This window comes from Eleutherodactylus coqui, chromosome 1 (genome assembly GCF_035609145.1).
Source record: "Eleutherodactylus coqui strain aEleCoq1 chromosome 1, aEleCoq1.hap1, whole genome shotgun sequence".
Taxonomy (NCBI): Eukaryota; Metazoa; Chordata; class Amphibia; order Anura; family Eleutherodactylidae; genus Eleutherodactylus; species Eleutherodactylus coqui.
The window spans coordinates 299,232,981-299,249,525 of record NC_089837.1 but is presented as its reverse complement, the minus strand read 5'-3'; the positions used below and the strand labels follow the sequence as shown (position 1 = coordinate 299,249,525).

Below are 16,545 nucleotides of genomic sequence, written 5' to 3'. Positions count from 1 at the left end.
ACGCTAGCATAGGAGTCTGCTGTAGGCCCGCGATTGCTGAGGGTTTGTGCAGAGGCCCATGTCCTTGGTGCAGTGAAAGTTCGCTTCCTGCCTAGGATTGCTGAATCTGTGGGCTGAGGCCTATGTCGTGGGCGCGGTGCAAGTCTGCCATGTTTGGCCGCTCAGATCAATTTTTTGATCATGTCTTGGGCTTCCTAGGACCCACCTATGCTGTTGTTGCAAACTTAGGTCCCATCGCAGTGTTTGACCTGTCTGGCACAAATACACTGACTAACTAGAGGGCAGAGCGCTGACGGCTTTCCCCTTGCAGTGTGGATTGAGCTATGCGACACCTTGACAGAATGAATACTGTGTGGCACATGGATTCCCCATTGCTATGCCCACGTTTGCAGCTCCTGACAGAGGTGGCACAGGATTGGATGTCTCATTGCTTCTGTACAGCATTGTGGGCTATCGCCCCACCGCTTTTAAAGAGGGTCGCTGCCTGGTCCTGCCAACCCTCTGCAGTGTGTGCCTCCGGTTCCTCCTCATGGCTGACGCACTTATACATAGACATGAGGGTGGAGGGACTTTTGTGTGCGCTGCGGACGCAGGGTCGTGCGGGGGGGTTGGGCAGCATGTAACCCAGGAGAAGAGGCAGGGGGGTGTCCCGCAGGCAGTGCTTGTGCTTAGTTGGCGGTAGTGTGGTGCTTAGCTAAGGTGTGGCTTACTAATGAGGGCTTGTCCGAAGTAAAAAATTGTTAGAGGGGGGGGGGGGGGGGGCATCTTGCCGCTATTGTGGCTGAATAGTGGGACCTGGGAACCTGAAATGCAGCCCAACATGTAGCCCCTCGCCTGCCCTATCCGTTTGTGTCGTTTCCATCACTTTCTTGGGTTTTGCAGATTTTCACCAATGAAAACCTTAGCGGAGCATAGCTGATATACAAAAATGCTCGAGTCGCCCATTGACTTCAATGGGGTTCGTTACTCAAAACGAACCCTCGAGCATCGCGGAAAGTTCGACTCGAGCAACGAGCACCCGAGCATTTTGGTGCTCACTCATCTCTATTCATGAACCAAATCATCAGTCAAATGAGGTAATGTGTGGTCCAGTGTGTTGCTTGTCTATTGTGCACGCAATCAGTCAATTGGCAGTTCAAGTCCCCTATGCGGACTAAAATAACATAAGATTAATTAAAGTTTTTAATAGTAAAAATATTGCGTTTAACCCCTTCCCTCCACATGACGTAAAAGTACGTCATGGCAGCGGGGTACTTCCCGCAACTGGAAGTACCCTTACGTCATGTGGATAGTGCAAGATCATAAGAGATCTCGCGGTATCTGGCAGCGGGAGCCGGCCAGATACCGCGAGATGTGACCCCCGCTGTTAAACCCCTTCCCTGCTGCCATCTATGTAGTTTTTATTGCTGCCATTTTTGGGTACATAAAATAATTATTAAAAATTTTAAAATATAGTCTATGATAGCAGGGAGAGAAAATGCATCAATTCTGCCATAGGTTTTTTTTTCTTTACAGCGTTAATCATGCAGCATAGATTACACAATACATTTTTTCTGCAGTTCGGTACAATTGCGATACCCAAATGATTTTTTTGGGAAAGTATGTTTTTTCTAAATCACTGCATTCAAAGTCCTATAACTTTTTTTTATTTTTCCATGGACAGAGCTTTGTGAGGGTTTATTTTTTTGCAAGCCGAGCTGTATGGTTATGGTTATGGTATGGTTACATTTTTAGGGACATACAGCTTTTTCAATCACTTTTATTGCATTTTTTGGGAGGCAAAATGAAAAAAATAAGCATTTTGCCTCAGTTTTTTTAGGTTTTTTTTACGTTTTTTGCCGTGCAGGATAAAAAGCGCGTTCAATTTATTGCATGCGTCGTTACGGATACGGCAAAACCAAAGATGTGGGATTTTCATTTTTTTAAAGCCAATATGGGAAAAAGCACAACATTTTTTTAAAAAAACTTTTCCCATTATATTTATCTTTTTATTTTTTTATTTTTTATTTTTACACTATTTATGTCCCTGTAGGGGACTTGTACAATAGCACCTACGATTGCTACCTGCAATGCCTTATCGCTTGTATTAGCGATCATAGGCACTGGCAATGCAGGACACCTGTATCTGGCGTCCTGTTGCCATGGCAACCCTTCAGGCTTTCCAAGATTATATCGCGAGAGTCCGATAACGTCAAGGAAAGTGTACTCCCTCTGTGAACCCTAGACATGCTGCGATCTACGCTGATGCACCCCTGCAGAAGGGAGGCCGGCTATCAGTGACAGCTCTCTTCTGATCTTGTGCTATCCACAGGACATAAATGTACGTCCTGGCTGTGGGGTACTTAATGCAACAGGACGTACAATTATGTCTTGTGGCATTAAGATGATCACTCAAACAGCAGTTTGAGTGATAGTTTTGAGCAAGCATCTTTGTATAACTCTGAAGTAGCTAATTAGCTACTTAAAGAGTTAAATGCAGGTGGAGCAGGACACCACTGATAACTCAGAGAAAAGCAGCTGTTTGCATATACGAAACAGCTGCTTTGTTCTCCCAGTTATCAGCGGTGTCCTGCTGAGCTGATAGGTCCGAGAAACAGCAAGAACATTGACAGCTCCATTTGTTCTCGGAGCTTTCAGCTGGTATCCCACTGGGAAGTCTCAGCGGGATACTAGCTGGCAGAATGCTATCAGCGTCACCCGCTGAGAAAATCAGTGTGCGGCACTGATAGCAGTCATGGGTGATTTCTAGCTTGCTAGAAAATCAACGATGAACAAACAGTGCACGATGGCAACGCGTCTAGACGATTATCGCTCAAAAGATGGCTTTTGAGAGCATTTTGAGCGATAATCGTGTCTAAATGGGCCTTTAATTAAGGTTTGTTTCTGAAAGATTTCTGTGCTTTGCTCTGAGAAGACCAATCGTGTTCTTGCCACAATATATATATGTCTTCTTCTGTCTCTAACACCATGTACTTCCTCTTTCTCAAACCTAACCTCTCAAAAACTGACCTTCCCCCAACATTTCCATATCAGTATCTGGCACCACCATAACCCCCAGACCTCTCCTTTACCCCCCCCCATCCGAACTTTCGCCCAAACATGCCACCTGCACCTCAGAAATATTGCTAAAATCCAGCCGTTCCTCACCACAGACAAGCTAAAGACACTCGTCGCCTTCATGCACTCCTGACTCGTCTACTGCAACTCGCTCTTCTGTGGCCTCTCCAATCCATATTAAACGTGGCAGCTAGGCTCATTTTTCTATCCAGCCGTTTCTCAGACACCTCTGCACTATGCTAGTCACTGCATTGGCTACCAATCTACTGCAGAATTAAATTTATACTCCTCACCCAGAAAGCTCTGCACGGCGCAACGCCAGTGTACATCACTTCCCTTCTATGTGTACACTACCTATTCCACACACTCCGATCTTCTAACACAGACTAATACATGCACCTCTAATACGAACCTTACATGCTCGTCTCCAGGACTTCACCAGAGCAGCACCCATCCCTCTAGAACACTCTACCCCAATGCATGAAATTTCAGACGCGCCTTAAAAATGCACCTCTTCATACCAAATCGCATGACCTAGTCCCCCTGCCCCTTTCCATGGCTCCGCACAGCATATATCTATATTCATCAGCACTTTGGTCCTATTCAGCAATTCCAGCAACCTGACTGGTGAATAAGGCCGAAGTGCTGATGAATATAGATATATGCCTCCCCACACCTTCCACCTTGTTTATTGCATACGACCTCTACCCCTGCAACTCCGTTACTGGTGTACCTTGCACCACCAGATGCTAGGGGTTTCACATGAGGAACGCCTCTCACATCCCTAGCTCCCGATTGGCTGCACACAAAGCACAGCTCTGCAGGATTAGAGAAGCGTGCTGTGATTTCTGACAGGGATGGAGGATTAGTCTAAGGGTAAGTGTAACAGTAAGCCTTATATTATACAACTAAGGCTGTTACACTTACACCCCCCCCCCCCCCCATAGGACCTCCTCTGTGGTCTGCTGCCAAAGCTACCAGGAGCGCCGGTCCTCTGCTGAAACCCTCTTGGACCTGCACTCTAGTCTCCCGCTGGCCCTGTGCCCGAAACTACCGGGAGCGCTATGAGTGCCGTCCCCGCTACGGTTTTCGCTGGGTCGCACTCCCCCTGCACCGCAACTCGCGGCTCCTGCTCCCCCTGCGGCTGAACTGGCAGTAGGGACATTTGGCTCAAAGCTGTGTGGCCCGCTCAGCTTGCGCCCCCCGCTCTGACTGTTCCCCGGAGGCTGCTCTCCACCTGCCGACGATGCAGCTGTAAGATTCAACCCAAGCAGTCCTGGCCGCTCACCTCCCCACTCCTCTGCTGCTGACTGTGCATCTCCAAGGCTAGTCACCAGGACGCTGCAGTGACTCAAGCGTTCCCCCTGCCGCGCTGTGGGGGTTTGCGCATGAAACTGTTCCTGGCGGCCTGAAGGACCTGCCTAACCAACCTATAGGGTGCTGAGGGCATCAACAGCATGTCAAACTGGTTGTATCTTGTCGCTACCCACACTTCTGGTGGCATCATGATACACCAGTACCTGCACCTCCTTACTGCCCCCACCCAGTTTTTTTCCTGATAACGGATTTTCACCTTGTAACTCCTGTATCACCCCACAGTTTGCTTCAAACTGATCACATATAGTTGTTGAATTGCCTGTATTCTCCCATGCGGAATAAGTTGGCGCTATACAAATGAAGATAATTATTATATATAGAAAATTATAGAAGGTAACATTAGTGCATCTGTGTATCTTAACCAACATGGCTACTCACAAGTACCTATTAGAGGCTCTGTAACGGTCCAGCTCTCTTAGTATACATAATATTGTGATTGTCTGCAATGCCCAAAGCTGCTATAACACCAATGATATTGTTACAGAAAGTGAGATCAGCTTCTTCAGAATAAAATTGCACAAAGCATTTATACTGGCAGTGGAAGTGACTTTCACATTTTCTGCAGAAATAGGAAAGTCCCGCAGCACACCTAACACATGCACTTAAGTGCAGAGGTTCCAATCTGTGTATGCCAAGCCACCTGTGGGGTCATGAACCCAACCCCTAATAAATGCAATGGTGTCCAAGGAGGCGGCAGCATCAACGGTGTAGAAATTGTAGAAAAAGGTTTTATTGCTCCATAAAATGGCGACGTTTCGCCTCCTTGGACACCATTTCACATTTTCTGCAATGGGATTCGCTTGTTTCAACCTGGAGGCCAATAGTTCAACTGTGTTCTTGGGCAATTCCAGATCCCCAATGTGGGATACCAAAAGGGTTAAACAGTGGAGATTGGGTATAAGGCACAACCTGGGAACATGAGTGCACAATGATGATTTAATGAGCTCAACTTCTCTCTTCATCCTATAACCAGCATATTATACACATTTTGAGTTCACCATTCCTCTTTCTCAGTATTTGCTGGGGGCATAGTAGACAGTTAGCCATCCTTTGTGACAGCTGCTGGCAAGTACAACTGTGGGCTTTAACCCTTTCCAATCCAATTTGTATCCTGGTTTTCCTAGGGGGTTACTCTTTTTCTGCCATTATACAACGGTGCTATATGCTGGCTAAAGCCAGTACTGCATGAGGTGACATGTTGGATAGGCTCCGACAGCAGAGAGGCGGGCAATATACAGTAAGAGAACCCCGATGGATGTCTTCCAACATCGGAGTTGTACAGCCTTAAATCATAATGTCTTCACAGGTCAGAGTGGATTGGAAAGGGTTAACCGGTTGCTCTGAGCACTAAGCGCTCATTATAGTCACAGTCCTTAAGGCACAGTATGTGTCTGTCTTATGAGGGATCCGACACCGATCCGCTTGCTGCTCGTGTTGCCTCTCGCTTCTGCTTTAGTCTTTTCTATAGATCGGCTTCAGTGGTGATGTAGGTTGTGTACTTATCACCTTGAGGCGGGCAGAGATGTCACCAATGACGTCCCATAAAACCTGCTTCAGGGTTCAACATTAGAAGCCCACATGACAGATCTATGGACGCCACTGTGAGTTTATTACTTTTATATAGCTCTTGGTCCGAGGGGGCCCAAAACGATGTTAGGGTAATAACTTGGAAAACCCCTTTAATTGTTGTAGTCATCTTCTTATTTATTCTTTTAAGACGTGATACTATGGAGAAGTAGCAATTTGTAACATGAATACCTTGTTCCCTCCATGCCACTAGGACTGTAAGGCCCCCTGTCCACAGCCATTGCGGAATATCGCTAGCGATAAGTCCACCGCGGGGGAGCGCTGTCAGGTCTCTGCGGTGAGCCTGACATATAGGCTCAACGCAGAGAATTGCGGCATGCTGCGATTTGAATCCTGCAAGCAGAGGATCGTTATGATTCTCCGCTCGTGGACAGGGGGCTGCGCTTTCCATAGCAACGCTATGGAAAGCGTGGAAAGCGTTACCCGCCGCTGGATTATCGTCGCGGATAACACAAGAACGCCTGTGGACAGGCAGCCTTAATGACATAGCACATCCCTTTCCATGCAACCATGCCCAGAGATTTGTTAAAACCGTATTCCAACCAAAATGTCCTCCTCTCCTACTTTACACCCTACGTATTAGATATTTTATATGAGTGGTGTAAATGTGGATGGATGGATATATAAATAGATGTAAAATAAAAAAAATTGTGACAAATAAGCACTTTAATTCCCAAACATACGGCAATTGAAGAATTTTAACAAATACAGGGATAGAGGTAGTTTAAGTACCAAAAATACCACAATTTTCCACTTTTTTCTCCAAATTTCAAACAAGAACCAATCTTGCATTTTCAATGTCATTTTTGTGTTCAGCATGACAAAATAATGTAAAATTACTCATGTCTCAGTTACAAAAAACTTCTTACTTTTTGTAGAACAGTGTAATCAGACAATTCTGGCACAGCTTTAGGCCATATTTCACATCTTTGACACAGGTCCAGCACAAAATCCCAATCAAAATAGTCAACAGGAGTCTGGCGTTATTTGGGTGCAGCATGTGCCTGATCTGGTATTTTCATTTGAAATTTTTCAGTTTAACACGTACATAAAGTAAAGTGGATCATGGCAAAAAAAAATTGTCTGATTAAGTTTCTAAAATGACAACTGTAAAATAACATGACATTCAAGAGACGATGGCACACTTTTTTTTGATATTCAAAAACATGAGGAGCACAAAGTGTGCAACAGGATGTGCTGTGTGTTAAATAGGGATGTCTAAAGTGTCTGGTACAGTACATCCCCATTCACTCCAGAAGGAAATGAACAGCTTTTTTGTGTCGTCACCGAAGCCACAAGTTCCTCAAACCATACAGCCGTTAGTTGTTTTTTTTTCTTCTTCAAACTACTGTTCGTGATGGGGCTGTTTTGAGCGGACTAATGTTTTGGTTTTAACAGTTTGGCTCCTCTTAGTATCCAGGTCACAATATCATGTCTTCTGGATCTAAATTTTAGAGGTTCCAAGGATGGAGCCAAATAATGGAAATAAGCCGGAATTGTGGGCACAGACATGAATGGGGCCTTGAAGAGACACTAAGGCAGAGATTTATTAACAGCAGCATTTTAAACGCCAGCCTTAATATAATCCTTGTTGGCACATGATGCATCTGATATAGAGGCACACATCTTGATGCATTAGGTACATCGAGCTCCTCAGTTTCTACATAGAAATCTACATCAGCTAGGAGCTGGAATAGAGCTGTGGTATAATTTATGCCAGTTTCTGGGGGAAATTATACATAAATGTTCCATGCTCCTTTTTGGGAAGAATCGTACCTATCAAAAGGTCACAATTTTTGCACCATATTTTCAAACTTTTTTTTATTTACACGAAAAAGGGAATGCTATATCTGCCTCTAACTTTTCCAACAAGTTTTTATATGATAGCAGTTTTGCTACTTATCACACTTCATATTTAACTAAAACGACCTTTTTGTGCTGAAAAAAAAAATCTAAAGATCAGTCTCCCTTCCTGCTAGCTTGCTGTTCTCGGTCTAACATTTCCTGTCAATCAACTAAGGGGAGGAGGGAGGAAAGGGTCATCATACTCAGTGAACCCTAGGAGAGCACTGAGGAGGGAGACCATGCACACACATGTTGTGTGAGCTAATGGAGTTATCTGCTGCTGTTTATTTACATGTACACTGCTCACTGATTCTGTACACTCTCACATGACCATTTTATGTCTGTTACAGACAGAGCAGGATCTGTAGTATATAGAAAACTACACACAACACTGGGGTGACCTACCAATAAGTTTAAAATGTCTGTTAGGCCGTCTTCACACTCAAGCAGTCTTTTAAGCAATAATTGTTGTGTGTAACTGCACTGAAATTGTGTATTTTTTGTTAAGCCATCACTCATCGTTGTCTTTCAGCATGCTGAAAGACAACGATGGATTTTATTGGGGATTCACAGCGAGATACAGCTGATACTATTGTTTCAGCTGTATCCCGCTCCCTGATTACAGGCTGGGTATGAAGAACGCATCTGTCCGGCTCTGTTCTCCATACTCCACATAGAGCACTCAGCTGTATAACAGCCGGGCGCTCTGTGCAGAGAACAGCTGGATGCAGAAAGCAAGCGGGGACACCCAGCTTGAATTCTGCATCCTCCATTTAGGGCGCTCGGCTGTATACTAGCCGGGCACTGGAGTGGGGAACAGCTTAATGCAGAATACAAGCGGCCCCGCTTGTCTTCTGCATCCTCCACTCGGAGCGCAAGGTGATCGCTCAACGTTTAAGCGATCATCTTGCGCTGTAAATGACAACAATTATCACTGAAAAGACATCTTTTGAGAGATAATCATGTCTAAATGGGCCTTAATTGCTGCAAAAATTCTCCAGTGTTTACAGTACAAGCTATGTGGAGATTTCAGAAATGTCCTTCATGTGCTGTGGAAACAAATCTGCAGTATTTTTTGTAAATCTGCAGCATGTCTATTTATTATGCTGCGGAATTCAACTCTTGAAATACAAGGGTTTACTCCCACAGCTGATCAGCAACTTCAAACATGGCCAAATCTGCACTTTTAGCACAGATTTGGCCACCATGGATTTCCAGCAGGATTGTTGAGGGTATTCGGTACCGAAGCCCTGCAACAATTTCGCCAGATGTGAAGGTGCTTTAGGATGCCAATAGAAAAAAAAAAAGAAACCTATGGGCTAAGCTCAGCATCCTACTGGATACATAAAGAAAAGGGGTTCAAAAGGCGGCTTGGGGCACAAGTAAAAGCATGTAGCAAAAATTCTATTTTTTTCTTTTTAAGTGATTGCAAATGAAAAAAAGTGTGTGTTGCATGAGCTCACAGAGAAAGGTAATGGTTTAGAGCAGACCAACACCTTTAAAGGCAAAGTGCGTTCTATCTTCAACAAATATAGTAAAATATTTCTTAGCAGAACCATGACAATGCAAGCAAAGTACACCCACCTAATTGTGTGGCATCCATATGTAATTTATTAGGGAAAATAGGCAAAACACACATCTGTTTACAGCTTGATGCATGAGAAGTCAAATAAAGTTATAAAAACCAGATTTATAGAAATCAAATTAATCAATTATGGAACTGTAAACACTGGCAATGCTTATTTCTAATAAAGGTATGGTCTCTTAGACCAAAGGCACATGGCTGTACGCAAGCTGCTCGCTCGCACAACTCACATTGGCCCGCACACAGAGACTTGTCCGTGCTGTCCGATCTACACAAAACATGCATGTTCCAGATCCTATTATTGTCTGTGGAGATCGATGAGAATAGGACATGCCTCACACAGACCATCAATACGTGTAAAAGAAATTATGCATGTGAATAGCCTATCAGGCTATTATGCGCCATGTGCTGTCCGTGAAAGCACAAACAACAGACAGCCCTATAATAGGTTTGTGTGCCTTTGACCTTAGAGAAGTTCTATTCTAAAACGGTATGGCTAATTTACAAAATCAACCCAAATTCAAAGTTTTTAAAGCAATTATTCTGTAAGGTAGCATTGTTAAACAGCCGTGGATGTAATATAATGAAAGGAAAACGCCGCAGAAGTTCTGGATGGAGGCTGTTGCTTCCCATTAACCTCCAATTCTCTCATAGTACAGATGGCGGATCACATAATCCCAAAAACATAGTGGGGAAAGGCCCCTTACATTTAGGAATGATCAGGATTCCTTTATTTCCAAACAACTGTAAGATCTATAGCCGAGTCTCGATGCATAAAAAGAACAATAAAACAGTTTTTACTCATCCAACATTTACAATACTTCTGCCACTTTAATAATCACTCAGTCAACATTTGTAAGTCATGCCACTTTGATGTAGCAGGCATTCAGAATAGGAAGAATTGCAGTACTGAGAAAAAAATAGCAATGAGATACTTGTGGTGATTTTTCCAATCACTGACATCTAATCGGTGGATTGAAAATATGTAAACGGGGCCTTAAAAGGCTTTTCCTAGATTTAAGACAGACGGCGGGGAAAAAGACCCAAGACGATAAACATCTTTTAAAGGGCCCTTCCCCAACACTGACTAACTGCAGCAGTCACATGCTATCCATCACACATGCAACTGCTTAGCCAATCACTGAGTAGTCACTTCTAGGATCAAAGCAGCAGGGCTGGGGTTAGCTTCTAAAAGACATGTATTGATTTTTTCCCACTTTTATCTGCCTCCTGTACCCTTTAATTATTATTTTTAATCTAGTCATCTTTTAAAGGATTATTCTAAATGACTGTCAAAACTAAGATTTTGGGTGGAGTTTTCCCTTAAGTATTCTGCAAACAAAGATTTTGTGAGTATATAAGTACCTGATGAAATGAAACTAAAGCTCTGCAAAGTTTGGCATCAAGGCAGCCTTCTGATTAATGGTTATTGTAAGTCGCATACCATTATTTGTATAATACGGCAATTTAGGAATGAAGCCTAAGATTACAACCTACGCTTAACACTTTAACCTATCAGAAGTCATATTTTATACTCCTCATTGTTACAGATCACACTAAATGCTGCAAAAAATTCTAAACAAGAACAAACTCATAAGTGCTGAAATTCCAACCGCACACCGCGGAGCGGTTCTCTACAGTCCAACGTACACTTATGACCATTTCTGTGGGTGTAACAGATGCTTCCCCTCATTATTGCAAGCCGTTTAGCTGTATCTTCACTGCTTTGGGTACACATACACTGGACAAAATCACTAAATAAGCTTCTGGGCTAGGAAAATGACATTTTAAACATATTGCAGATTGGCATGTCTCCAAAAAGTTTTTTGTTTATTTGAATAAGCTGTGGTACAGTGGCAGTCATGGGTGATGTTATGAGTGTGGCAAGATAGGCATCGAACACGAAACAGATTAGCAATAGCTGCAATGCCAACTGCACCAAATGGATGCTTTCTTTATTCAGTGACATCAATACATAAACATTTGTATGGCTTGTTTCCTAGGCTCAACTATGGGTTGAAAATTGTGTGTGGCTGGTTCAGCCGATGCTACCATACTCCAGTCCAAATGTGCATCATTAAACTTACAGGAATACAAGTAGATGAGTAAGAAAAACACTTATGTGATGCCATTAAGTGTACAATACAAAACGCATCATCATTTATTTACCTTTTCAGAGATGTTCACGGAATTGCTTTGTTAAGGCATTTAAGGTAAAGTTACCTTTATTTCTTTGTACCTAGAAGCCACACAGTTGAACCATTCATACAGAATCCAAGCCCAGCATTGTGATAACATTCCCTAGGTCCAGGGACAGTATTCCCCTCTATGGAAGACATGAGTAGAAAGGCCATAATACTTTTACAATCGGAAAGTCCCAGCACTTAAAGTTCTTCTAACAGCAGAAAAAGCTTAATATATGGAGGAATAGAAAAAAAGGAAAAATAGATAACATAACAAAAGGAATACATTTCTGGTAGCATGTAACACTCCACTGTCAAGGTTCACATGTGCCTTAGATTCAATTGCTGCCTTCAATACTCATTTCCATATATGCTGAACGGCAAACTAACTCATTGCAATTGCAAATCACCCCCCCACCCGATGCATATATTTCCCAATACACGATGGAAGACTGCCAATGGTTTCTGGGTAAAACTAACATGGCATTAGGGAAGTTCGTTATTATGCATGTTAACTGTGTTGGTTTCAAGAAAATCATAACATTTTCAGCCATTGTGTGTAAAAACACATTTCAGCTATCAAGAAAAGTTTTTTTTCTGTTACTTGAAACATCACTTCTTGTCCTCGCAGAATCATATCCTCAATCCACTGAGCTCTTTTTATGGTGATATTTTTAAAAAAAATGTAAACGTGTAAAGAAAGGTAAAATCCTTGAGAAAATATGTTTATCTTTCAACTATGGCATTGAAAAAGTATGCTGGGAGCCTAATACGTTGCCTCCATTTCTGAGTGCAGTTTCTTGATCTGCTTTTTTTTGCACCACTGATTGAAATATATATATTTGAGCATATATATATAAATTATATCTTGAAAAAAAAAAAAAAGAAAATTAAGTGTTCACGCCTTAGGCTTGCCAACCAGACCTGTGCAGTAACCAAGACTACATTTTATTTTCCCATTAAGAGGGGGTTGAAAAAGGACCCCAAACCTATATAATTTTTGCTTTAATTTCAGTTGGGTTTTATGTTCCTTGGTTTCACCACCTGTACAGGTCAAAGTGTCAGGAAACATATTGTCATAGATTCATGCGTAGATGTTCCGGTCTTTTAGGGATTAATGGATAGGTTTGCTTCTTGTATGGCCCAGCATTAGATTGTCTAATTGGTAACGGTGCTGAGGCTTCTCCGCTTACTGTCACGTCCATTTGTTCCACACTACTTGTTTCCATTCGGAAATCAGCAGGTGCTTGCACATTGGTGGCTCCAGCAGCTGTTCCTCGTACCCAGAAATCACCAGGGGAAAACTTGACGGGACTGAAACACAAAAAAAAACACAGGAAAGCGTTAATATCTCTACTAAATATATGTTTGCCAGTTTGATTCACCTTGATTCCCTTAATGAGAGCAATAACAATTTTGCCTACTGGTTAGGCCTCGTTCACACGGGCTACAAATCACATTTATGAGAAGCCTATGCTATTCTATGGGTTACTTCACAGATGCGATATTTTGTAGAATGCGACAACCCGATACAAAACCTTGCGGGTCCGGCGATATGCCCATGACTCTTGAGGCTTTGTAGCCCATGTTTCCCTATGTAGTTTTTCTCTGTGTTGCATCGCATGAAAACACAGTTTTCATGCGGTGCGATGCAACTTTGACAGTAGGATTTCCTACTGTCAAAGCTATAATCAAAGCCCTAGCTGCAGGAAAAATAAAAAAAATACACATACATCACTTTACAAGTGCTCTCTGTCGCAGCTGCAGCTTCTCCCTGGGTCCCGCACTGTTTCTCTTCATTATCTTCTGGCCGGGGATTGAAAAATCCCTGCCTTCTGGAAGCGCTGGCTGTGTTTGGCTAAGTGTCAGCCAATCACAGTGAGCGCTCGATGAGTGGCTGTGACTGAACTAATCACAGCCATTCATCGAGTGCTGGCTGTGATTGGCTAAGCATCAGCCAATCCCAGCCAGCGCTTCTAGAAGGCATGGATTTCTCAATTTCCAGCCAGAAGTTGAAGTGAAACAGTGCCGGAGACAGAGAAGAAGCTGCAGCGGCGCCCCAGACAGCGCGGAAGAGGTAATGTATACTTATTTTTTTCTTCAGCTACGGCTTATTTTCGGGGTAGGGCTTACATTTTACCCCCCCCCCCCCCCCAAAAAAAAAAAATCCTCGCATGTGGTGCTACAGAGTCGCACAATTTTGTAGCGCTACAAAGTCACGGTATCACCACAAGAAACAGCGATGCCCTGTCGCTCGTGTGAACTTAACACAATACCATTTTTCTTTTCCATTTTAAGGGCGGAAATCCACTGTGTTATTCCGCAGCTATTAGGTTCTATTGAGCCTAATAGTGTGAACACTGCAAGGCAAAAAGCTGTTTCTTATATTAATTTTTGCCTCAAAAGAGGTGCTAGGTCTTATTTTCAAGGGATGTCTAATTATACTTACCTAGCAGGCTCAGTTCAGGTCCCTCCTGCTGCTCTCTGGATCACCAAGGCGCTTCTTGCAGTCCTCAGCCGTCCACAGAAGATCACTTCCTGGTTATGAGATTCATAAATCCCGCCTCCAGGAAGCGATTGGCTGAGCAGCGCTCGAGAACCAATCACAGCCAACGTGTTGTGGAGGCAGGATTTATGAATTGGCTGAGCTGCGACATTGATTGGCCAATTCAGAAATCCCGTCTCCACAACTGGATGTCTGACTGGTTCTTCGACCGCTGCTCAGCCAATCAATGCACATCACATTGGTTCAGCAGCACTTGAGAACCAATCAAAGCCATCGCTTCCTGGATGTGGGATTTATGAATCCCGTAACCAGGAAGTGATCTTCTGTTGGCAACTGGGGACTTTCAAGAAGCGCGTCGGAGCTCCAGAGAGCAGCGGGAGGGTGCGGGGCCGAGTCTGCTAGGCAATTTATAACTTTTTTATAATTTAATGCAGCTAGGTTTTATTTTCGGGCAAACAGGGTATGAACTATTGCTAACAAACACCACTTAAAAACCAATTGAAAAAGTTTTCACAAACATGGTGTCATAGTCACATCTATTTTATAAAGGAGCTGATTAAACTGTGCCTCCAATTACCATATGCATACAAACAATTATATTAGAGTGTGTGAAAAATAGTTTTTGAAAAAATACAAACCAGCTGTACTGAAGCCTGCTCATTACTGTGGATTAGGAGAAAGAGCATCTTGAAAACGCTAAACAGGACTGGCAAGAAAAAATTTTTTTTACCTCACAGGTGTCCTAGGACTCCCGATGAATCGGCGAGGAGACCGAATTTTTGGTTCAAAAGAAAACTTTTCTTTTACACTTTCAAGTACAGAAGGAGCCACATAAGTAAAACCCTAGAATGGATAAACAGTTATCAGACATGTAAATGCATGTTTTTTTCTGACTTTTATTCTAGGTTGTTAGTTGAAATAAGTTACAAAACGTACATGATATTTAGTGATACAGAGGTGCCTTGATATACGAGTGTAATCCGTTCCATGACTGAGCTCTTAAGCCAAAAAACTCATATGCCATTAATGCGTTCCAATTAATTTCAATTGGGGAAACAAACTACAAGTAAAAAAAAAAAAATCAATTACTCACCTACCGCCGGCGTTTTGCTACGGTCTGCGGCGCTGCTGCAGGCTGTCGCATACTCCCCCACGCCGACAGAGCATTGCTTTCTGGATGCGGAGCTTGAAGGCCCCGCCTCCAGCAAGCTAATGCTTCAAGTGGTTAACTCAGTGCTGAGTCAGCCAATGAAAGCCAGAACTGGGTTAACCAATTACAGCCATTCAATTAGATTATCGGCGTGGTAGAGGATGCGACAGCCTGCACCAGCGCCGCAGACCATCGTGAGGACGAAACACCGGCGATAGGCGAGTATTAGACCCCCCTGATCCTAAGCTTGCGAGTTTTTTGATTTGCATAAGTCAGAGACTCATAAATCGGAGCAAATATTCGGGAGAGAGCCTGCTCGCAAGTCAAAAAAACTTGCAAGCTAAAGTGCTCACATCTCGAGGTACCGCTGTACTATGAATGCAGTGTTTTTCTAAAGTAATATTGCTGTGCAGTTAAATGTTATGTAATGTGTATAAGCTGCCACGTCATGCTCACAATAGGCTGACCATATAAGACTAGTAATCCTAGTACTGACATTTCTCTAATCTATGCAAAAATCTTCAGTTTTGAGATGAGAAGCATATTAATTATGAATACAATTAGTACTTTGAATGGGATTTTATCCCGTACAGATTTGAACTCAGTGGTTTTCTAACAAATATGCAATAGTAAACCGATAATGAAGCCTTTTTAAGAATGCTTAGCTTAAATATGCTACTAATAAAATGTTCAAGGAATTAAGAGCCAAATCTGCCTTTCATTGTGGGTAACTTACCAAGAACACTTGGTTGGCACTTTCACTGAGAGTGGCATCATCTGGACTGTCAACAGGTGTCTGACGTGTAAACTTGGAATCAAACTGGCTCACATCCTCCTCAGATTGCTTTACAGGGGAAAAAGGAAGCTTCCATAAGACACAGAAGAAACCAGTGCAATCTTCAGGCTTTTTGCGTTAGGCCATAGGCTGACTTGCGCTAAACGCACAAATATGAACTCCATACCTTTTGATGGGGTCATGCACACAAGAGCGACGTCTCTCTGCATGGCACTGCGATGCAGGAAACAATTTGCGGCCTATTCTATCTTCTGCATGTTCTCGCATCTCCCATGGTTTTCAATGAGGCCAGTGGCAGCATCAGACCACATGCTAAGTGCATGCGATGCGAGGTATCCCATTGAAAACAACACTATGATCCTCCACTGTGGCTGACAGCCAGTGCGGAGGATTGCTACAGCCCCGAAGTGATGCGAGGCTGTTTTGACCCAAAACTGCCTCGCATCTGCGGATAATTCC

At 43.2% G+C, this 16,545-nt stretch overlaps 1 protein-coding gene across 2 annotated transcripts in view; it reads right to left on the bottom strand.

The window, feature by feature from the left end:
• Window positions 1-9,454: 9,454 nt before the first annotated feature.
• RPS6KB1 (ribosomal protein S6 kinase B1) overlaps window positions 9,455-16,545 on the bottom strand; it is a 41,866-nt gene continuing 34,775 nt past the window's right edge. For both annotated transcript variants that reach the window (XM_066574552.1, XM_066574545.1), the window contains exons 13-15: window positions 16,027-16,134; window positions 14,871-14,983; window positions 9,455-12,948 (exon numbers count right to left, since the gene is read on the bottom strand). In XM_066574552.1, coding sequence (XP_066430649.1) covers window positions 12,711-12,948; window positions 14,871-14,983; window positions 16,027-16,134 — 459 coding nt within the window. In that variant the 3' untranslated portion in view covers window positions 9,455-12,710. The remainder of the gene's footprint in view (window positions 12,949-14,870; window positions 14,984-16,026; window positions 16,135-16,545) is intronic.